Source organism: Pleurodeles waltl, chromosome 7, assembly GCF_031143425.1.
Source record: "Pleurodeles waltl isolate 20211129_DDA chromosome 7, aPleWal1.hap1.20221129, whole genome shotgun sequence".
NCBI lineage: Eukaryota > Metazoa > Chordata > Amphibia > Caudata > Salamandridae > Pleurodeles > Pleurodeles waltl.
In genome coordinates, this window is record NC_090446.1 from 914234574 (window position 1) to 914259887 (window position 25314).

The 25314-nt window shown below is 45.2% G+C and overlaps 1 protein-coding gene across 2 annotated transcripts in view; it reads left to right on the forward strand.

Annotated features, from left to right (window-relative positions):
• LOC138245726 (proton-coupled amino acid transporter 1-like) overlaps positions 1 to 25314 on the forward strand; it is a 391946-nt gene that overhangs the window by 206306 nt on the left and 160326 nt on the right. For both annotated transcript variants that reach the window (XM_069199585.1, XM_069199586.1), the window contains exon 9: positions 14720 to 14886. In XM_069199585.1, the coding sequence (XP_069055686.1) occupies positions 14720 to 14886 (167 nt within the window). The remainder of the gene's footprint in view (positions 1 to 14719; positions 14887 to 25314) is intronic.

Consider the following 25314-nt stretch of genomic DNA (forward strand, 5'->3'; position numbering starts at 1 on the left):
TCCGTTCATATCTACCAGCAGTACAGACATTTTGCTGCTGATTAATACGGAGTCAATTATTTAGACGACCTTCTCCAAGGAGATGAAAACTGTATTGTGGATGACGTAAGTCCCAATTCAGAGGTCTATCGTGAATGAGAACTAATCAGGCATTCCCTAGAAGATATTTGCCATGAATGTGACAGATCTGTTGGTTCCACATCGCATAGACTTTGCCGCAGCGTTCACATACATTTAGTCGTTCTTCATTGATTGCTGAGGGATATGTAAGTACACTTTACTCCCTATCTTTATGCATTTTTTTAGATTAAAACGTCTTATAAATGAGAAGGGCCATCATTGCCTCCAAAAGAAGCCCTCACGTTGTGCGTCTCAGACCTAATGCAGTCGTCTGCCTGCCCTCTCATGTTTCAGCTTTTTTCCAGAATAACTCCCAAGATACCACAGGATTCTGTAAGGTAGCTGAGTGCTTACTGCTGGCACTTGTGTATTGTGTATGATTCTAGGGAGAGCAAACCACTTTTATTCCTTCAGTGCATGATAAAATAGCACCAGTTTTGTTGAATAGCATAAGGCACTCGTAGCATATACATATCAAATGTAACGAAAATTGGCAGTGTGACAATTTAAAAAAAAAAACATTTTGTGTATTTGATTTTTTTGCAAGGTAACCTTCTGTGGAAAGTCTTTGGGGCCAAAACGCTCTTTATGGTCTGGCTTGACAGCGCAGCTGGCACGAGAACATTTTGTGAGATGCACCAGAGAGGGACTTTGACTCCAACCACATGTTGGGAGCCTGGAGTACGTTTTGATTGGGCAAAAGTCGTGTGCTTCCACAAAAAAAACACTTCTTGCCTTGCACACAGCTGTGATCATTGTGTTTATTTATCTACGTGTCTGGGGCTGAACTTTCAGGGACACACACAACAAACAACATTGCAGTGCTATTAAAGTGTCCTAGATAACTAAGATAATGTATGTTGTTTTTCTCCGACAGCAGCACAGAATGGGAGGAGGGCAATATTTTACCTACATGGAATTTGTATGGTAATGTTTCACATTACCATGCACCATTCCTTCAAAGCCAGACCTTTTGGAATGGCCAGCGCTTGCTTTTTCAATTGAAAGCATTGTTGGAGGATATGTAAAGAAACCTCCTCCCGGTTAGAGAATGTCTTTCTTACTGCGTTTAACTGCAGTCCTTATCTGGACTCTTCTTCTTTTGACTGTGGTAGCCACTGTGTACGCTTTCCTTGATACATTGAGGGTTTTTTGGAGTTTGGCGGATCTATACTCCCTAGATAGGAAGGATGGGACATCTGCCAGTTTTTGGCAGCTGTCCTGCATCCACCACACTCTAGATAGAACCCCTAGACTGTAAGATGACACTGTGAAAAAAATCCCAGATCCAAAACAGAATAGTGAACCTTCTAAGAAACAAACTCTAGTTTTAAAAAAACAGTGTAGCAAGCTTCCTGACAGACAAATAAAGTAAACAAAAAATAGGATACGCATTGAAACACGATTCAAGAACCTAAAGGTGAGACAAAAATACAAGGAAAATAGTGTCTGTCTTGTTATGTTTACTGGGGAAATATGCTTTTTGTTTTATTGGGGGGGGGGGGGGGTGGGAGCGTACAACCTTTGCTTGGCCTGATTAAATATTTAGTAGGGTAAAGGTTTTTAATACAATTATGCTGTGTAGGGTGGTTAATCTTTTATAGGTTCTGCGGAGGGGAGATTTTAGGCCCCAAACTGTGTGTGACCTATGGCAAACTTGCCTTGAAGATGGTGGATCTTCTGTCCTTCTTAGCGACCCTAGTCGATGTCAGTAGTTGTGTTGCAGTATTTGTGGTTCTTCTGTTTGATGTGGAGGGTGTATTGTTCCTGAATTAGATTCCTATAGACACAAAATGTCCCTGGTTTCTCGATTGCTTGTCTTCTTGTAACTAGGACAGATTTATCCTCTTTCTATAACCTTTCTGTTCTTGTATCTAATGCTCTTCATCTGCTAAATCCTGGCCCAATGTCCGTGCGTGTGAGACTCCTGCCTGTATTTAGATTTCCACCAGGGTGTCCTGTGGGGCTCTATTTTTAGAAGGCCCCCTTTTCCAACTCTCACTGCCCTTTGAAAGACCCTAACCATCACTGGAGAGCCCCTTTAATTGACACCTCCAGCTTAGGGGAGAGTAGGAGGGGAAAAAGGAGGGGGCAGAGTGGATGAGTGGATGGATGAATACCAGACACACCCATCCGTGTAGTTAGACAGATAGATGGGTGGGCACCAAAGAGAAGTCAGCAGAGAAATGCTTAGATGTGTGTTATCTCTGATAAGGGAGGAATGGTTTTGCTGCCTGCAGGGAAGTGGAGGGTAGCTTATAAGTGTAACACCATAACGGGATAACTCGGCTCTGCTGCCCTTGGAGAGGGATCAGTCAGTTTAGCAAGCAATAGTTCTGATGTCTGCCAAAACTGATGGCACCTCTTGTGCGTTTGGCATGTGAAAGGCGGCTCTGCTGTCCAACAGCAGGTAGTTACCAAGGCTGCTTGCACTGAACAAGAGATTGGATTTCTTAGCAGTGAGTAGCTTATGTCAACAGGAAGGTCACAGTCTTTCCCCTTTCCCAGAGCTGTTGGGTGCCTAATACCTTCCCAGTGAATACTGTAGGGGCATGTCAGCAGCTAACCCAGTCTGAGCTGGGGAGCAAAATCTTTGAGAGTGTACTAGGAACATTATATTGGATGCAAGATACAGAAATCTGCCAGTTTAATTTCACTATTCCCATACGAATAGCATCAGGTTACCAGTCTCAGGTGCAAGGATCATATCTTCATGCAGACATACATGTGCATATACCTATGGATCAGTAGATGGCATCCTTTATATTGTAAAAAACAAAAACAGTATTCCTTGAAAATCGCACAGTCCAGAGATTCCTATTGATCTCTACAAAGATGATGGCAGAAGTAACGAATTTGGATTTCCGCAGAAGGATTGCATTATATGTAATGAATACCTGTTTAAACTTTATTCTGGCTTCTAAAGGTAGTCGATGCAGGTCTGCCGTCAGAGTGGTCATATTATTTGGTACTGAAAAATAGTCGAGCCACACAATGGATGATTTTCTTCATTGCAGTTACCCTAACATTGCAGTTAATAGTGATAAAGGATTTCCAGCCAGGAAGGAATAGCATAGTAAATGTTTGAGAGTACCAATGTCTGGACAGTGGGCATGAAATCAATTTTTAGTGCCAAAAAAGGGACTAACTGCACAATAGATGATCACCCTCATTGCAGTTTTTGGCAATGAGGGAAGACCTGTCAGGATGCAATATATATAGTATAGTGTATAGTGTGTAGGAAGTTATTTGGCTGGAGGATATGCTTTGTTTTTTTGACTGTATTAACTGTGACTCTCGCTTCAGGAGAAACTTGTTCAGTGTGGTAAACTATGGAAAAGTGAGAATTGATACAGGCTTAAGGGCATAACCTAATTTGCCAGGATTTCAGGGAAACAATCAGAGCGCAAATCACCCAACTGTTCATCATAGGCTTTGTTGTTGTGCTAATGATTGTTCAAAATGAATCCTGTTTTCCCATATTTAGTTTTAGGTGATTTGATGACAATTAGGGCCTCATTACAACCCTGGCGGTCCAAGACCGCCAGGGCTGTTGTGGCTGAAGCACCGCCAACAGGCTGGCGGTGCTTCAGAGGGGATTACGACCGCGGCGGTAGCGCCACGGTCGCACCGCCGGGGCCGGCGGTTTCCCGCCACATTTGCCCCGGCGGTGATAATCCGCCCAGGGGATTACGAGTCCCCCTACCGCCAGCCTTTTCCTGGCGGTTTGAACCGCCAGGAAAAGGCTGGCGGTATGGGGAGTCGCGGGCCCCTGGCATGGGCAGTGCAGGGGCCCCCTGACAGGGCCCCGTGCAGCTTTTCACTGTCTGCATAGCAGACAGTGAAAAGCGTGACGGGTGCAACTGCACCCGTCGCACGGCCGCAACACTGCCTACTCCATTTGGAGCCTGCTCCTATGTTGCGGCCCACATCCCCATTGGGCCGGCGGGCGGAAACTCTGTTTCCGCCCGCCGGCCCAGCGGGGATGTCATTATGGGCACCGCGGGAGTGCGGCCGCCACAGCGGTTACAACTGCCGCCCGCCAATGTTGTAATGACCCCCCTTAGTCTTGAAGGTTGGATATACAGGTTATTAGAACAGTAACGTCATCAGTAGAAGAAGTCATGAAATGAAGGGAGTTTACTGGTGAATGGATACTCCGAATTCTTCAATTAAGGTTCACAAAGGATTCATGTATAGTTTGAACAACAGAGTGTATTTGTTTCTGTGCTGCTGCCTTGCAGGAGCTCAGATTGATAAAGCGTTAAGAGTACATTTTTCCTGATTGGTTAATTGGATGTTAAAACATTTCTTTAAGATCTTGCCAATCCAGGACAGATTGATGGCAAGTCTGCAATTACCTAAGTTGTTCAGATCAACTTGTGTCATCACTCCCTCTTTCTCTCCATGTCTCTCTTTTTTTCTTCTTTTCTAACTGTTTGCAATGATGCATAATTGCATCAATGAACGTGGGGCATTTTTATAGTTACTGGGATCGTGGAAATATATTTGCATAAATAATTTTATAAATGTTTAATGGCTCTGTGCTTTCAGGATCCTGTCCTTTATGAGCACAAACTGCCCGCAAAACTGGAAAACCAGATAGAATTGATAGTGCTCTTAAGAAGTTATTTAGCCGTTCATGTTTGCCTGCAGTTTCCTGGAAGCATTACCTCCATGTAGCTCCCAAAGCTCTTAGATTTCCACTCCCTTTCCTGGGCCACAACCCACATACCATTGTATTAGGTCAGGGGATGTAGTAGCCATCACAAAATTTATGTTATGAAAAAAATATAAAAGAATGACTTGTGTGCCAAATAAAAACTGCCTTCAGAAGTACTGCCTTCAGAAGTACTGCCCATATAGTTTAAATTATGCCCCATTGTGCTACTCTTTCAGTATTGCACCATTGCAGAGTGCCTCATTAAATATTGGGCCAACGCCATGCATAAAAGATATCGTGCCAGAAGTAGGTGTTTGACAGTCACAATTTAGCAGCCTACATCATCTCATGCCTCTCCTTTGGGCTGCCAAATTAATTCATGTTAGTCGAGTACCAGGTTTCAAGTTCTTTCCTTTTAATCATTGTTGTCAGATTTGTTCGTCCATTTGGGTCATTTGCTAACAAGCAAAGAATATCACTCATAAAATACACTGAGGTTTTTAAATGATTACATGGAGTGACCTGTAAACCCTGTTTCTGACACTGCAAAGTACAGGAAAACGCATGGCCTGGCATAGCTTGTACAGCATAGATCTGTCCTGTACAACCCAATCACTTAATGCCTCTACTGCACACTAACGCAGGCTAGACTCAATTTGTCATTTACCAACTCACTGAGCCTTCCCATTTCCTGTCTGAAATTTGATACATGTATATTATTTGGTTAATATAGCTTTCTATATGGCAGTATCTATACTTGAGGTTGTGCTATCAATCGGTGCCCTTAAGCACTGATGTTCATGAATGGCCTTGCTGTTGCCAACCACCATACTGTACAGTCAAAGGCACTTGCACAGAAAATGTTGCCTTCCAGCAGAGAATTGGGTGACAGGCCTGGTAAATGGCCACACCTGGCAGTAAAACCTGCTGCACACATCCAACCGGAGTATGCAGTGAATTTTGCTGCCGTAAGAGGGAAGGTTTATAAAAGTTGGATGTACTGGGTAAAATAAAACTATATAACTAAGCAAACAGTTAAATTGAAGTTATGCTAATCATTGGCCATACCACGTTAGTATATGTTTAAAAAAAGACTCTGGGAGGTGGAGGGTCATGGGCCGAGGAGGATGGACATGCCTCGTCTGAGCTCCATGTTAGACCTGCCCCAATAGGCTAATACCTTCACATTTACTACATAAAGGGAGCAGCCAAAATCTGACAGGGGGCAGCAGAGGGAAGGCAAATGCAGATTCACAATGCTGTTGACTACTGATAAGACGTTGGTGAGCCAGTGACAGATTCAAGGTGACTCACTCCCCCCAAATGTGCCCCTCCAAGATGGCATATGCCCACAGAATCTACTGGGTTGACCAACTGCCCGATGAACCAATGGGCTCGCTTTTCGTGGGAAGTTTGAGTTGGACTCATCTCTAGTGCCTTTCACCATATCTCCAAGTTCCCTTGCTGTAAGTATGATGCTGCAGGACTTGGACAGCGAAGGGAGTGGATTAGTCCTGAGTCAACTCTTGAGTACCTCCAGGCCTGCACCGCAAAGATGTGCAAAGGGCCACATTAATTGGAACAGAAGGCTTCTGCCCGACTTCAAGGTTGAAAAACTTGATGTGATCCTCAGCATTCGAATAAGTACACCCCTGATTTGGCAGTGGTATTCCCCACAACAAAACTATTTTGATCAGACTGCTAAAGCAACATGTAACCAATAAAGAGTAGAAATGAGAATTTGATTCAAAGGTTCTGAAACCAATGCCAACATTGAGAACACTTTGCGGCATCACTTTGCGTATATTTATAATGTCAGATGCTCTACATTAGGTCTTGCGAAACAAACTCGCATGACATACTGAACTGAACTCATGAGGGCCCACCTGTGTTACTGCTAAGAGTTTTATTGCCGAGTCATATACTTACGCAACTCTGAAACACCGACCTTTAAAAATATCCACTGCAACGTGGTGAAAAAGAAGGGTCCTCAAGATATGGCCTTGAATGTTGCTGAACAAACACTCATAAAAAGGCCTACTCTAGGACCTTATCCATCTAAGCGCAGGAGTTCACAGTTGAAGTTCAGACATTGCCCTGATGCTCAAACTATCGCTTTCACTAAATATGACCCCCATAGTTAGCCTAGCTGCCTATAAGGAAGAACTACGAGATGACCTACAAAAAAATCTTTATAGAAACATTGAAGATGTTAACACTGACCTGGGATTAAAGCTTACAGAAAGGCTGTGACTCAGTCAGTATACGAACATTAGAGGCAGAGAATAGATTAGATCAAGTTGAAATCAACATACATACATAGGAGGAACTGGAGAATAGATTAAGAAGGGAAACCATTGGAGTCATTGGTATGAAAGAGAGTCCAGATTTAGAAGCGTTCATAGTGGTGATGCTCCAATCTCTGTTGGGAAATGCTTATTCGGAAGTGAGACTGAATAAGGTCATGAGGTTGGGGTTGAGGAGGCCCATCCATGAACAAAGTTCAAGAGATGTTTGTTGAGCCGGAACAGAGGGCCAAGGGGCAGGCAGGGATTACTGGGCCCATCTGTGGGGGTTGAGAGCTTTTACTCCCACTGCTGACGTACTATGTATTCTGAATAACATCTGCACTTGACTCTCAGTGGTATGCGTCATACAAGAAGTCCAAGGCGCCCTGGATGGGGCTCACAACTCAAAATGCGCGCAGCAGCAATAAATAATTGTCCTTCCATAACTTAGCAACAAGCTCCCTCCAGGGCAGAGAGGCTTGAAAACAGTCTCACCTGCAGGCATAAAGCAGCTGGAGTCCTGTGTCCATGAGCACTGGTAGCGGCTGCAAATGAATTCAGGTGAGTCGCCCGCACTTGGCCCAAGCGGATACACTCAGCAAGTACAGTCTCTCTCATTCTAGATGGTGCTTCCAAAGCGACCGGAGGGACCTGTGGCTCCTTCTGTGGGGTGAGTGTTCTGTTTCTCTCCCGGTACAGAGTAGATGCAGCGTTCCTGTCTTGGGTCTCTCGTCTGGGTGATGGTGTGCACGTGTGACCATGGCGTTCTCACTTCTCCAGAAGGAGATAGCAGATCAGGTGCAGTTCTTGATGCTTGCAGTGACCTCCTCCAGCATATGGAGCTCCTGCCCGATTGGCATGGTGAGATACATCACAGTAGGCCCTCCTGGCATACGAGGTCGCCTCCCAGAGCCACACGAGGCTACGGCCTTACTGCACAGCAGTCTTTTTTCAGGGCGGCTTGTCCTAGCATACGGGCTCGATATTACATGTGGATACCAGCCCTATCGGCGTGGCACACAGCTCAATTCACGGAGGCCCTCTCCCTGCATACAGGGGTTGCCAACTCTGCCCTGCACAAGGGCATCGACCTGATCAGTGCAGCAGCCTTTTCCTCATACCTCGCACAGGGAGGCCTCTTGAGAGGGCTCTTCCCTGGACCCTGCTCCATCCAACCCTCTCCTCTTCTTCACAAGGCACACAGGTCTTGGCAAGCAGGCTGGTATGCCAGGCTCCAGGGCAGGTGGTCTTGGATTCCCTGGTGATGTCCCCTCACCCAGCAGGGAGAATAGCAGGCCTTGGTCCCCAGTCCTGATCACAGGCAGAAGACTTGGAGATCTTCCCCCTCCTCCCATAGCCCATCTGGTTGCTTGACACCGTTTTTGGGGTCTCAGACTCCCCTTCTTATATCTTATACTCCATTTCCAGACACCAAATGTGATTTAGGGTCGGAGCCTTTGAATTTTTATGTTTGAGTTCTGCTTCTTTTAAAGTACCCACTCCTCTGCACTCTTTCTCTTGAAAAGATCTGCCACATCAGGAGCGACTTCAAAGCTGATAGTCCCACAACATAGGCCATGGAAGTGACAAGGGTTCACACCTAGATGTCAGCCACAGTATTATGTGCCTCAAACAAATAGCCCAAGGGATCCCAGCCCCACTCTGTTATCAGCCACATCTCCTTCCTGCTCAAACCAGTCCATGTGACCCCCACTGAATCACAGAGCACCATTGGAAGTGTACAGGGGAAGCCTGGCTCTCTCCTCCCCAGTGTGTATATGACCCAGCTTACAGGAATGCAGCCATACACAAATTTCTCAGGGAAATTACTCTCCCATGCAGGCCTGGGACTCCCAAAATGGAACCTAGGGTCCTCCCGGCAATGTATTGTTTGTCGGCACACTTCTACTCAGCGTATGTGTACAGTACACACTGTACAGCAGTGTATCCTTCACATATCGTGATGCTAATAGGCACACGTACATCTAGCACATACATTTAGCATGAATGCATGGCCTAGCACTGAGTCCCTTGTGTATTATACCCCCCCTAGGTACGCATGCACCCAGCATACTCACACTGCACAGTACTAAATCATTCCTATATTGTACCTTTCACAGGTACACATACACCAAGCATATGCATCCAGTATGCTCACACTGCAAAGTACTGCATGATCCTTGTGCTATACCCTTCCCAGGCACACATACACCCAGCGCAGACACCACTCATGCTCTGCACAGCAATACCCACCAAACCTGTGTAGCCCAAGGTGGTGTGCTTTAGCACACAGCAGTAGAACTTTAAAATGAATGAGCCTGTAGGCCTCACTCCAGTAACACAGGTTAAAAAGAACCTGTTCACTCCTGTTGATCAACACACGGTAACCTGCCACCACCACACACACTTGTGTTGCTTAACTCCTGGTGAAAGCAATAGCCTTCTGCCACTACTATGGTAGTGCTTTGGGCACCCCTACTGATCTAACAAGACCACAGTCCGTGAGACAGGCCTACGTCGTGGCACACACACATGATCCATGTTTGCCTGTGACAACAAAAATCTCAATTAGGGATCCATACATCTGTACAGTTGGGCAAGGATGCAGGTCCATTACCATGTAGAGGGCATTTCCGTCCCAACAGATGCCCCTCCCAGATTATAACACCCTGAACCAACTCCTGACCTAGAGGGTAGGATGTTCAGATTAGTAAAACCCAAGGGTACGCCCATCAGCATTCCTGTGCCTCAATCCGGCTCTGTGCTCCACCACAAAATCTAACCTTAAATGTCTAACCCTAAAAGAAATCCACCATTTCAACAACTTGGGATTTTCTCCCTTAATAGCCGCCAACCATTTCCGTGACTCATGATCCATTTGCACCACAAGAGTAGTGCCAAACGAGTAAGTGTAAAACTTACACAAGGCCCAGACTATAGCAAAGCGTTCCATCTCAATAGCCGGCCAGTTCTCGTCTCATCGTAGTAATCTTCTAATAATAACGGTTACCGGACGCCCTTTACCTTTGTCATCCAGTTGAGCTGGCACTGCTCCTTTTTTTTTCAGAGGCATTCATCTAAACAATGAAAGGCTGACTGTAGTCATGTGCTTTCCGTACAGGTGCAGTGCATAGTGCCTTTTTCAGTTCCTCCAATGCTTTCTGACACTTTGTAGTCCATGTCACTTTCCTGGACTGGCTCCTACAGGTCAAAGCAGTCAGTGGGGCAACTATACTTCCATAGTTCACCACAAGTTCCTGTAATACCTGATGAGTCCTAGAAAGGTCCTCAGTCTGGGTAGAAGCCACTTCCTACTCCATCAAAACTGAATCTTGACATCAAAAAGGTGAATCTTACGGTTTTCCACCTCAAGCCTGAGGTAGACTACAGGAGAATGATCCTCCTAACACTTGGTTGCCTTGATGGTTAGTTTTGCCTCCTGAATCCTAGCTAACACCTGTCCTAGATGCCTGAGGTGATACTGCCTTGAATTGCTGAACACTGCAATATCATCCAGGTAAGCCACACAGAACTTTTCCAGCCTGTGAGACCATGGTTCGCCAGGCGCTTAAGAAAAAATTGTTTGGAAATTTACCAAGAAATTTTATAGAACGCTTTTTAGGGTCGAGCCTGCGAGGGCATGCGGTAGCGAATGCATCTTGCTTATGAAACTCTGTTGTGAACAGCAAAGGGTTTGAGTCTGCCTTTCGCTCACCATTTGCTGGTTTGTGTGGCACTCTTCTTTACAGTCTTCTAATTCATCAAGGCAGGCCTGGCATCATTTTCATTCCTCTGTGTGGAGCAGGGACCAAGCACTGATTGATTCAGCTTCATTAGTGCCCATCTACTGCTCCCCACGTGATTGAGGTACCGTTTTGTTCTTTTTAATTTTTAGTGCCCTGCAACAGAAGGCTTGTGACTGGCAAAACCGTGCCCAGCAGGGCAAACAAAATTGCAAAGTTTTATTTTTTTAAAGCAACCTTTTTTTTTTTGGCCATGTCATTTTTTTCTCACTTCCCACTCATGTTTTCTACTTCACTGCAAAACAATCTGCCCCACTCCAATCCAAGACAACCTGACCCACTCCAATATGCCCCACTCATATCCAAAACAATCTGCCCCACTCCAATTCAAAACAATCTGCCCCACTCCAATCTACCCCGATCCAAAACAATCTGCCCCATTGCAATCTGCTTCGCTCCAATCCAAAACAATATGCCCCACTCCTGTCCACCTCACTCTACTCTGGAACCCACTTTAACCCAAAACTATCTGCCCCACTTCAGTCTGCCCCGCTCCCATCTGCCGTACATCATTTCGGGACAATCTGTCCTACTCAAACCCACCCCATTCCAATCTGCCACACTCCAATCCAAAGCAGTTTGCCCCTCTTCAGTCCACCCTACTCCAGTCTGCCCCACTCCAATCCAGAACAATCTGTCCCACTCCAGTCCAATCCACCTCACCCCACTCCCATTCAATTCACCCCACACAACCAATCCACTCCAACCCACTCCAATCCACCGTAATACAGTCTGTCCCACTGCAGTCCAAAACAATCTGGCCTACTCCAATCCAAAACAATATGTCCCGCTGCAATCTGCCCCATTCCAATCCAAAACAGTCTGCCCCACTCCATTCCAAAACAATCTGCCCCATTCGCCCCACTACAATCTGCCTCACTTCAGTCTACCCCTCTTCATTCCAAAACAACTTGCCCCACTCCAATCAGTTCCAATCTGCCCCACTCCAATCTGCCCCACTTTAATCCGAAACAGCCTACCCCACTCCAACCTGCCCCACTCCAATCCAAAAAAGTCTGCCACACTCCATTTTAGTCCACCTCACCTCACCCCAATTCAATCCACCCACTCCATCCCAATTCAGCACACTACAGTCCAGTCCACCCCACACCAGTCCAACCCATCCCAATCCAATCCACCCCAGTCCAATATACCCCACTTCAATCCAGTCCACCTACTCCAATCCAATCTATCTCACTCCAATCAAGTTCCCTGCTACCTAGTCCACCTCACCTCATTCGAACCCTACCCCCACCACTCCAATACAATCCACTTTAATTCATCCCACTCCAGTCTAATCCACTCCACATTAATCCACCCTACTCCAGTCCAATCCACCCCACTCCAAACCACCTTAATCTACCCAACTTCAGTCCAGTGAACCCCTCTCCAGTCAATCCACCCCACACCAATCCAAACCCTCCCACACCAATCCAATCCACCCCACCCCACTCCCCAATCCAACCCACCCCACTCTAATCCCCACCCCACTCAGACCAATCCACCAGAATCCACTCCACTCTAAACCAACCAACCCACCCACTCCAGTCCACCCCATCCCAATCCACCCCAATTTGATTCACCCCATCCAATCCACCCCACTCCAATCCACCACAGGCAATCCAATCCAACCCACCCTATCCACCTCACGCAATCCAATCCACCTCACTCAATCCAATCCACTCCACCACAATCCGATCCACCCCACTCCAGATCACCCTACTGCAGCCCACCCCACACCAGTCCAATTAACCCCATACCAGTCCACCTCACCTTAATGCAATCCACCCCACCCCAATCCAACTCATCCCAAGCCAATCCACCCTTCCAGTCCACCCACTCCACCCAAAACCACCCCACCCCTATCCAATCCCCCCCACCATAATCCAATCCACTCTACCGATCCCACTTCAGTCTACCCCACTCCAATCCACTGCATGCCAATCCAGCCCACCTCAATGCAATCCACCCCACTCCAATCCACTCCAATCCAATCCAACATACCCCACCCCAATCCAACCCAAACAACTAGAGCCCAACACACCCCAATCCAATCCACCCCAGCACATTTCAATTCACCCCACTCCAATCCAATCCACCTCACTCACTCCAATCCACCACACGCTACTTCAGTACACCCACCCTATCCTCATCCTATCCACTCCACCCCATCCCAGTTCAGTCCATCCAACCTACCCCAATCCACCCCACTCCACCCCACTCCAATCCACCGACTCCAGTACAATCCACCACACTCCAGTACAATCTAATCCACCCCACTCCAGTCCAATCTAATTCACCCTGCTGCACCCTACTTCAATCCAATGCATGCCACCCCACCTCAGCCCTATCACTCCAGTCCAAACCACCCACCCTAATCTAATCCACCCCACTCGAGTCCACCCCAATCCCATCCACCTAACCCCATTTCAATCAACCCCAATTCAATCCACCCCATTCAGTCCACCCCACTCTACTCCAATCCAATCCACTGTACGCCAGTCCAATCCACCCCACTACCTCGATCCACTCTAACCCACACAACCTTATTCCACCCCAAACCCCTCTAAGACACCCTCTCCCACTGAACTCTACTTCCCTTTACTCAACTCTTCGACAATCAACTCCTTCTACTCCACTCAATAGGATTTCAACAAATCCACTCTGACACTCTACTTCCTTACTCTACTCTACTCTGACACTCCACCCCACTAACTTTTAGCCATGCTGAACAGCAGCCACACTGGTGTACAACATGGCACAACACATTGCCAAAGCCAAACGTTCTTGTATAGGCGAGACGTATTGGCTTTGTCAATGCTTATTCGTTCATGATGGTGTGCACCTTGGCTCATTACTGAGATACTCAGGACTTTTAGAATGTTCGTCTTTTTTCCGCAGGGCCAGATTGGCATTTAGGTTGCACCTCTGAAATTAGTTAACCTTTTCAAACTACACAAAGGATTTTTTTTGAAAGCCCGGTTTCGACTGCCATCCCAATACCCTGCACAAACTCCTCCTCTTCCCCAATAAAAGAAGACTTCCTCTTTGATTTTGCTTGTATGTATTCCTGTAAAGGCTTCTTTTGAAATTCCTCTGTTAATTCTAAAGACACTGGTCCCCTTCCCAGGGATTTGCCAAGTTCTACGGTTGCAGATAACATTCAGTGCCATCCACTATCTCTGGGTTCTGCCAGCCGACCCACCCAACCATGCATGTCTACCAGGTACAACAGGCAAAAAGCTTGGACAGCCATTGTAATTAAGACTTACCACTTCCTGTGATTGTAATTAAGACTTACCACTTCCTGTGATCCTTTGTAATCCTTTGAGATCTGGAACCAGTGACAGCATCCCATAAAATTATTCCTTGTTTAAAGTTGTTTCAGTCTATGTGCTTTAGTTGTACCTGAATCAAGAAATCTGAGTTTGAAGTTCCCTGAAAATTAAACGCGTCATTTACCTTTTCTCCATGACTGTGCTGACTTCAGTGGTTTGAAATTAGTTTGTACCACGTCCAAACGTTTTCATTATGGACTAGCCTTACTGTGTCATTCAAGTAAAACGTTTGTTCTGTTTACGCTCTTTTGAATTCAAGGGGTAAAGAAGCAGGTGCAGACTCCATTTTGATTAATCATGGAAGATAATCCTGTAAAAAATAGCCCAGAGTCTCTATAGAGCACTGCACATGTTGCCTAGTGTCCCACCCTGGAGGCCACATTAGAAGTCAGTGCTGCTAAATTGGTAACAATATGCACTGGAGAAACAGCGCATTCACATAACGCCACAAAATATTGCTTTAAACCTCATGCATTGTATTTATTTCTCTCATTACCTGCTCCTTAGGTTCTCCCCCTGGAAAACAAGATGCACTCCCCGCTTCACTTCCCTGCTGTGCTTTTAGCTGGAATGGGCCTCGTCACTGTGTTGTACATCAGCCTTGGGACCCTGGGGTACCTGCGCTTTGGGAACATCATCCAGCCCAGCATCACCCTCAACCTACCCAATTGCTGGTGAGTGCAGCCCTGTCCGGGCATCTAGGAGAGATGGGGTCACTTTGCTCTCTGAATGCTGCTGCTGTGGCAGAACTGTTCGAACAAGATGCAGTCCTTCTGGTGGGCTATCTTAGTGGGAAATGTCAATGTATATTTATTTTCAAAGCCTTGGGTACTGGGTTCCAGACTTTTAAATAGACAAAGTTGAAAAGATGATGCAGGCAATGACAGAGTATGGGATGACCAGTCGCTTCAGGTCATCACGAACATGGTTTCCAGTCCCAGGCTTTTAACCTACAAAAGATTGCTAGCAAATTGTTTAGTACATTAAACTCAATGGGAACAAACTAAGTCTACAGGTCGCAGAATGTATCAGGCCATCTTATGAAACCCAAGGACTGGTAAGTGTCCGTGATGGCAGGGGTCTAGGTAAAGGAGAATGACAGTGCTACCGCATGAATCGTTTCTAAATTATTTCATGCAAATTCTTCTAATGTTTAAGCTTAGCTAAAACAACATATTTTTCTCAAACTTTGGATGGCAGACATGGGCGTGACTAGAACGATTCCCTATGACATCCACTGGAAACACAGTACACCTAACAATACATCTGACTCAGACTCCACCTTCAGAAAATATCTTTATCCATCGTATTCAACAGCTCAATTTGTGTGTCAATCAATTTGTCAAAGGAATTCTGACCCAGCTGAGTAAGTCGAGTAAATAGCAAATTAAGGCCTGTTACGTCCAAATTCACCAAATGCAAATATGCTTTTAAAAGTTAAGCTTGTAGTGTAATCGGCGTGGTTATCCTTTGTCTAGGGAGGAATTTTGTTGAAAGTGTCCCAAAGTAAAAATAACTTTGAAAAGAGTGATGACCGAAGAACTGTTTACAGCACAGTGCATACGAAATATGGTGAGGTTTCTCCTGATCCTGCACATGAGGAGCTTGAAGAGGAATCAGAAGATGAATCTTCAGAGGCATGCAGGACAGAGTTCATTGGGATTCCTAAAATGTAGAAAAAGTTGAGAGAAAGAAATTGGGAGAGGCTGTTAAATGCCATCTGCTGCATAGAAAGTGCCAGTATGACTCCTGCTTAACAGGACTTTTTTTTTGTAAGAGAAAAGACTTCCATACTTTACGTCAAATATTGACCCTGGGTTGGATACTCCTGGCTTCAAGTCAAAACGATTTTTGATGAAGGAAGGGATGCATCGCCTGGTCTTGTTGAAGAATACTGAATCAAGAAACTGTTTCAAAAGAAGCAATGACCTTGAAATCGATCATCAATAGCCACTTTCTCTAGCTTTGGGAAAAATATTTTGAGGGTGCTTTAACTGAGTTCAGAAAACTGTAAGATGAGCACTCATTGTCTTCACGCTAGCGTTTTCAGACAAGGTCGATATTTCTACTCTATTTTATACAAATCAATCCTACCTGCAGCAGTGCACGAAACTTGAATATATACAAAGGCTTACACAGTTGAAGAAAATGACTATTATGGAGAGACTTTCAAGGACATGAGGAAAAACTGAAATGACTTATTCAGTGATAGAAGAAGAACTTTGATATGTATCCGTTTAAGCCATGTCAAACTCTGTCTCCATGTCTTTTCAGCCGTTACCAAACTTAGTGTCAGTGAGATAATTTGTGCTCTTATGACAGTTATGCCACATGATGCCTGATGAAGCATTTGAAAAGGTTTGTATACAAACTTTATTCCGAGATCTGCTATGTGATGTCATGTTATTGACTAATGTTTTACATCTGACATGGTTTTAGTATTTCTCATGTGAGCAATTAGGTCTTCCGATCTTAAGACGTCTCTGAAATATATTGTCCTATCCATCGTTTGCCTGATATGCAGTTTCTTGACCTCTTTCAAGATTATGGAAAAGCAGTGGGTCAACTTTTCAGTTTATTTTGAATCATTTAAGGCTCTTGATCAGGATCATACGTTTTCTGTACAACTAAATCTTTTAGATCTCTCTTGAGTTCTGGATATCAGTAGGGTTGCAGCCCCTCTTTATTGATCTGTTAGGCACTTTAACCCTGTCGACCATTTTAAACTCACTGCCTGACTCCAGGATATGTGCCTGCAGAACTACCAGCAGTCTGGATTACGTCATTTTTGGGTGACTGAACTGAAACTGTTTCACTTCTTCCATTTACTTGTTATTTCCAAAGTACCTCCTGCATAGACTTCAGAACCTTTTGCTTAGATCATGTTTGACTAAAGCATATGTGAACCACCTGTTTGGGTCTTCACAGTTTTCCCCCTGCACCTGTGATGCCATGGTGGTCTAATTTACTGAAAGTGTGCTGGCAGTTTAGGACCAGTTGTCTACCAGTTCCTTAATGTTGAACCCTAGAATTAATTTTCCCGATTATCAAACCTCCAGGCATTTCGTAGGCCAGGATCTTCAATATGTAATTTAGCTTTTCTTCTTGATGCCTGCCGCATATTGGTAGAACAGATTGTCAATGTGGCTTTGAGGATGATCTTTGATACATTTTCTTAGGAAATTAGACCCCCTCTTGCGTTTTAATAGTAAAAAAAAAATAGAACAGAATTACTGACCTGGATCACAGTAATTTTCTGTATTTGGGCTGGTAAAATATATTCTTGCATATCTGACCAGTGAGTATTAGTGCCTTCGTTTTATTGTGATCATAAATGTTATAAATTAAATACATAGCTTGGGCAAACCATAGATCAGCCCTGTTTGGCTTAACTGCATATCACAAGTAGTTTGCTGGTTGGATTGTTTCCAGTCTGTAGGTTATAAGCAGAAGGTTGCACTCGAGTATGCAACTGTCATTTTGTGCTCTGCTACAAGGATGTGCGGTGGTGCAGTTATCATGGACATAGGCATGTTTAAAATGATCTTCAGAAGTGAACATGCTTCTGCGTGTTTTTAATGCTGTCTGGTAGTGACTTCCAGAGCTTGGAGGTTTTTACTGAGGAAGAAGCGCCTCCTACAGATTTCTTATGATAAGGAGGTATGATGTGCAAGTGTCAAGTGTAGTGTTCTGTTTAACTTGTCCGTGATGGGCCCGCAGAAGGTCTGCATCTGGTGTTTTGGCTGAGGGCACGGCTCTTAAGTTGTGAAAATAATACACTAGCATGCCCCCAAAGGCAAACTGGTACTGTGAAGCAAAGCTGAACGTTGCCGAACACCAAAAGAAGTCATGGCCCTCACATAAATCCCACTCCAATGTAAGCACACAGACTTGTTCCTGCGTTCGAGAGAGCCCCCTCACTAGGTGCTCGTTGTGGTCAGCGTTGCCCAATAGGTCCAAGTATAAGAAGAACCATAGGAAGTTGAAACAGTACTTGACCCCCATCTCACTTTTCTCTGTCTAAAGAGAAGTTGGTTGGGCCTCAGGGTGCCAACCGATCTCACTTCCAGGCATGAAGCAGATTTTTCATCTACTCTGGATGTGGAATTTCCAGGGCCATCAGTGATGCCAAGGCAGGACAAGGCCTTTAAGGAGGCCATGCTGTGTATTTTCGGCACTTTACTACCTCCCTTCTGGACCCAAGGATCCACAAGGGCCTCCAGTAAGGTTACAGCCTGCAGATCTGTCCTCGGCGGGTCTATCGAAACCTGCCTCAGGTTCCACACTGACTCCGCTGCTGTCTTCCATTCCAGCTACAAGATCTGCGCAGATTCCTTCTTCACTGACACCTGCTGCAGCTTGATCCCACTCAAATGCACCAGGTCCTAGCACTCTCTAATTCTGACAAAACTCTTCCTCTCCCACAAGGAGTTCCCCAATGCTTCATCACCTTTTCAGCTCAGACTGTGATCAATCTGATGATGGCAATGGCGATGATGGCGATAACTTCCCCTCACACTGTGATGATGAGATTTACATTGACTTACTGGCAGTAAGCTGGATACCTCTCTGGAAACAGGATTGGTTTCACCCCTTGGAGCCCATACAGAAGAAAGTGCATCTTTTGTTGTGATTAGGTGCGCAGCTGGCATCATGGACGTACAAGTACCTTCAGTTCAAGTCAATACAAATGTACTTACGGAGGTTTTGCAGCCGTGGCCAACTTAGGGTTTGGAGGAGGGGGTTACATTGTCATAAACGTGAAAGATATCCTGTCTGCCGTATTACAATCCCATTATAGCCTATGGAAATCGTTATACAGTGGATGGGATATCCATCACATTTGTGATGGAGTAACCCCTCCATTAAACTCTAAAACAGGCCTTTAACCTAAGACCTTACTTCCATGTAATGAAGCCTTAACTGATACCCTTATACGTACTATGGTGAAGCCCTGCTCTTGCCCACCAGTAACCAGGCAGGTGACCAGGCATCGTAGACTGGCGGCTGACCCGGACTTTCTTTCACAGCGTCCGACTGCTGAGAACTTTGTGGTCCAAATATCCACTAGGAAAGTTTAACCCAATGCATTCCTTGTTACCCAGCCTGACAGTGAACAAAAACAATTGAAAAGTGTACGCTTTCCTCCACCAGCTTGGTGTTCAGATCGGTCAAATATGGTCTGCCTATTAGGCAGCGAAATGCATGCTCTTTGGGACATGGCTAGTGGCAACTTTCTGGTGGTCCCCGAGGGGTTTCAAGCCTCTTTGGTCCTTTTTGGCTCAAACCATTCAGGATGCAGCAAAGTATGTCATTAGGTCTGACCTGGACGGCTGACTGTTTGGGGAGTGCAGTGGGTAGTAGTGTGGTGCTTCGCTGCAACTTGTGGTTGTGATCCACTGGCTTTTTTGCAGACGTACAGGCGTTTCTAATGGATATGTCTTTTGATGTGTCTTACCTCAGGAAAAAGGCTGATTCCCCCACCCCCAAGTGCTTTCAGTAAAGCAGGGCCATAGCATGTTATTTGCCCATTTGTACCTCTGTCAGGTGGTTTCCTCTGCCCTTTTGAGGTACTCCAGGCTGCAGGTGTGCAGGCATGCCCAGTCCCCGCCACCACTACAGCAGTCACCCAGGGCCTTTCGGGGCTGAGTACAGTGGTAAGGCAGACTGACAGGTTACCAGGCATATCGTTCATCTCAGTCTTCCACCCTTGCAACATCACCCTCCAAGCTGCTATAGTTTTCCCTTGTGACTCACTGCCACCTGGTGGGAGGCATGATCAGACATTTTCTTTCAGGCTGGCATGGCATTACATATGCCAGATGGTCTTCCTGATCATCCAGCAGGGCTACGCCCTACCATTCCTTAGTGACCCACCACAACTTGCTCCTACATCAGAACAGCTTTTGGAGAAGCATTTATCCACCTTGTAGCAAGAGGTGGAGGCTGTGCTGGTGCTGCCCTGGAAATAGAGGCAATGTAGTTCAGTTCCTTTCCTTCATCACAGCGAGTCCAGGATATTCTGCCTATGATCCTGATGTTTCAGCCTTGGTTCTGGATCTCGGTGAGAGCAGCTCTGAGGCTTCTGGGCGTGTTGGCCTCGCTTCCTGGTTGTCCATTTTGCAAAGTGGTATGCCTGGGCTCTGTAGTGGAAACTGAAGTCTCAATGGGTCCAGTACCAAGGAAACCAGTTGGATGTCTTCCAGGTTTCAGAAGAGACCAAACGAGATCTGAAATAGTGGTTGCTATACCGCATCTTCACCAGTACAAACCCCTCTCCCTTCCCCACCCAGAGTTGATGTTGAAGACGGATTCATTCCTGTTGGACTGTGGCAGTCATCTGGGTAAGGAGATCATAGGACTCTAATCCCTGGCAGAAACACTCTCCACAAAAATCTGTTGATGTTCCAGGCCATTTGCTTAGCATTGAAAGCTTTCCTGCTATCCATCAAGGGTAGACTGGTACAGACTTTCATGTTAAACACCCCTCCCATGTGGTAAAAGCAGGGTGGAGTGGGGTCCTGGGCCCTGTGCCAAAAGATATTACATCTTTGAAGTTGTCTGGAGGGTCAGTACATCTCCCTGATCTTGAACCACTTGACGGGATCTTTAAATGCCAGCGCAGATGAGCTCACTGGCAGCCCCTAATGAATCATGAATGCTAGTTGCATTCCGAGGTTGCACATGATATCTGCCAACCGTGGCGATAGCCCTGGGTGGATCTTTTTTCCACTTTTGAATTTACAGTGTTCAGACCTCTGTTCATTGGTGTTCCCAAGAATGCCCTCTCTAGGAGACAAATTTAGGCTGGAGGAGTACAGGACTTCCATACACCTTTTCACTACTGCCTCTCCTCCCAGAGTTCTGAAAAAATCAAGAGCGACTTGGCCCAAATGATCCTAGCGGCTTCTGTCTGGGCCAAGAGAGTGTGATACCCATACCCACAAATTCAGGGCATGAGCATTTGTCCTCCAATCAGGATCTTCTATCACAGTAGCAAAGGGTCTACACCCAAGCCTGCACAATCTGCACTTCTGTGTGTTGAGACTGAGTGGTGGCGGTTGCATGCTTTTGATCTGGCACCTGAGGTTGTGGATGTCACCCTTGAGTCCAGGCATTCTTCTACAAAGTCCATCTATGCTGGAGCTAATTTGAGTTCCCGGTGTGGTATCTGCAACACAGACCCCTTACAATCAAAACTGCTGGATATATTAATGTTTGTTTTGTCTTTGGCCCAGCAAGGTCTTGCAATGGATACTCAGAAAGGTTATTTGTATGCCCTTTCAGCCTTTTTACGTTTGCCAGACCAACCGTCCTTGTTTAAATCACCTGTTGCTATGTGTTTTGTTAAAGGTTTGAGACATGTTCCTTCCCAAATAGTTTGTGATGCCACAGCTGGATCTCAATTTGGTCCTGATTTACTTTGTTTACCTCCTTCATACTCATGTGCAGCTGCTTGCTCCTTGTTCTCTCTCTCATAACAGTTGATTTCATTATGATTATATCACCTTGTCGTGTGAGTGAGCTCAATGCTCTATCTGTGCAGCTGCCGTACACCAGATAATTTCCAGAAAAGCAGGGTGGCCTTCATACCATAAGCTGTGCCTCCATTTCATGTTGAGCAATCCATTACCCTCCCAACGTTCTTTGTTCCACCTCATCCTTCTAAAGAGGAGGAGAGACTCCATCGATTGAATCCCAAGCGAGCTGTAAGCTGTTATATAGATCCTACCAAAGAACATTGGGTGGAGAATGAGGTCTTTTGTGAGATTCTCCAGGACAAAAAAAGGCAAGGCAGTGCAGAAACAGACTATGTCAAGTTGGATAGGCCTCTACTATGCATTGGCCAAGAAGCAGCGTCCTGAATGGCCGAGGTCTTATACCACTAGGGCCTAGGCTGCTACCATAGTGATGGCATGCAGACAGTTCTCGACATCTACCAAGCTGCAACATGGACGTCCGTGCACACATTTACCGAGCACTACTGCCTTGACAGCCAGGTCCGATGAGAAGTACATTTCACCACCTCAGTCCTGCTTGACTTTTTGTTTTGAGTGCACTCCACAGATCCTCTGTCTTTGAGAAATACTGCTTTGGTATCTATTCTAAAGGTGAGCAAAATGTGGTTAGAAGTATCTATCAGAAGAAAAAGTTAATTGAATTTTGTGGGTGCTCTTTGTGGTGGACACTCTCTCTAACCGCAGGCACCTCACTGCCCATCCACTTCTGTTCTCTGCAGTCTCATTTTGTCTTCTAAAAAGGTACCAGGTTAGAGATATTCAGGATTGTACTGCTGTTTATTGGTGTTCTGCGTCTGAGGGCGCAGAAAGAGTCCAGCAACATACTGACGTCTGCACAATGGGGTGGTGCTTTTATGCTGCTCCACTCCATCACTTCTGGGGTGGAACGAGGCAAGCACAGAGCCTCACAACACCTCCTTCCAGCAGCAGCTAGCAATGATATGAAAACATCTGAATCTAGTCTGAAGCCTTTGGAATATTCTGAAGGTGAAGCATCTGTAGTTAGACAAAGTATCCACTAGAAATAGCATCACCGAAGGTGGGTAACTTGTTAGCCTGGGCATGTAATGGTAAATTGGTCCTCTTCTGAAATGCTCCTTAAATGTTTACTTGTATCTCCTAATTATTGCTCAGTTGCCATTTGTTGCCAGCAAATGACTGTTTCTGAAACAGTAAAGTCATTGGGATCTTTGATCAACTTTCACTATCAATGATCTCCTACATCAAGTGGCACAATTAGAAAATTTCTATCATCTTCAGCTAAAAAGAATAAAGCACGTACTTTCAAAAGGATAACTAAAAACGGCTGTGCATGTGCTAATTATCTCCAGGATTGATTTGGCAGTGACCTGTTGGCTGGACTGCCAGACAAAGTACTGAGGTACTGGAGTAGTTCTCCATTTGACAGACCAACTGATTTCTGATGAAACACATATCTCCGATTCTGAGGAATTGACATTGGTTTTCACTACAGACATGGATAAAACTTAAAATCAGCTGTCTCACATTCAAAGTAATTAGTTAATGTTTTTTTAGAGAAGTATGGCTGATAGAGGAAGTTGTGATTATTGCAGTTATGTTTTCAGATGAGAAACCATGAAGCAACATAGACTATTAGTAACATAAAATAGGATGAATAGCTACTCCTGAGGAAGGCAATTTTGCCAAAACGCGCATCGAGAAGAGAAGCCAAGTCAATAGCCACACAAGAACTCTAAAGATTCTTTAACTCATGCAAAATAATTCTTTGACGTAATTGACATATGGAAATAGTCGGAACTTGAATTAGAATTGCTTATTCACATAGGATAACGTTTTTGAAAGTATCTGGTGATGAGGGTATGCATGTGGTTTGAGTGGATATATATGGTCATAGTTGAATGATGCATGAAGTTTCTATTACAATAAGAAAATAATCTATGTTACATGTCAATGTGTATCTTCAGAATAGTAATAATTTGAAAATATAGACAGTGTGTTTATAATCTGAAGGAATAGAGCTGATTAATGTTTGCTATATTTGTATTGACAGAATTAAAAATTGATACATACTGAAATTACAATAAAAAAGTTTTTATTATTCAACTTCCTCTATTTTTGCCATATATTCCTTATACATGCAGACCTCGGAGGTTCGCAAATATATGTAGCCTAGGGTTGTTGTTTGTTTTGTATTTTGGTTGTTTAACCCTGGTCCAGGACCCTTATTCTTCAACAGTGAATCCCTTTTTCAAAGTAATTCACATTCCTATGAACACTGAGCAACATAGCAAAATTACTGAAGATTTTGAGAGGGTCAAGGAGCAGAAACACAGCGAAATCACAAATATCTACAGCAACTTCACACACTAACCAGATCCCAATGAACTTATCACCAGTCAAGATAGCCACCTGACCAGATGGGAGATCCTCACGGGCAAAGAAACAGCCTCAACTATGCTGACCATCCATTCTGGAGCCCTACTGAACATTTGCCCCACCACATGTTCCACCTTGGAGCATCGCTAATCAGCACAGCACTCACCCACATCCTGAACACCTCCACCACCTTCCCAGAAGCCTGGAAGCACGTAGCAGTCAACACCCTCCTCAAGTAACCTTCAGATGTCTCTTGCCAACTGTCCAAATACTGGCCCATCTCCCTGCTTCCCTACCCACCAAAAGTTATTGTAAAGGCCATCAAAATCAGCTCACTAACGACCTTGAGCTGCACCACTTACTGTACAACACCCAATCAGAATTCAGAAAGAACAACAGTACAGAAACTGTACTCATTGCAGACACCGACGACAGCAGGACCATCCTTGATAGAAGAGAAACAGCTGCCCTCATCCTACTCGACCTTTCCACGGCATTTGACAAGGTCTCCCACAACACACTCATCAGAAGACTCCACAAGTGCAGTATTCAAAACCAGCACTCAACTCAATCTGCTCTGCCCTCACAGGAAGAACCCACGGAGTCTGACTGCCACCTTTCACATCCGAAGCGAAGAAACTGGTGTGTGGTGTCCCCCAGGTTTTTTACCTTAGCCCTTCCCTGTTCAACATCTACAAGGTTCAACTCACCAGCATCATCAGATCTCAAGACATTACCATCATATCCTACGTAGACAACACCCAACTCATTCTCTACCTGTTGAGCAAGATTCCCACCACCAGAACAAACTTCATCAACTGCATGATTCTTGTAGCCGAAAAAATGAGAACAAACTGCTTGAAACTGAACTCAGACAAGACTGAAGTACTGGTCTTTGGAAACAAAAACGCTCCTTGGGATGACATCTGATGGTCAGCAGAACTTGGACCCACTCCAACACCCACCAACCTTGGCAGAAATCTGGGGATTATCTTGGACGACAAGCTAAACATGATGGCACAGGTCAATGTAGTAAGCCCTGCTTGCTTCCACATCCTACGAATACTGTGACAAATCTTCAAGTGTTTCTCCACGAAACACCAGGCCACCCTCACCCATGCATTAATCACATGCCAACTCCACTACGGAGATGTACTGCACACCAAAATCTCTAAGCAACTACTGAACAGACTTAAGGATATCCAGAACGCCACCTCAGGACTC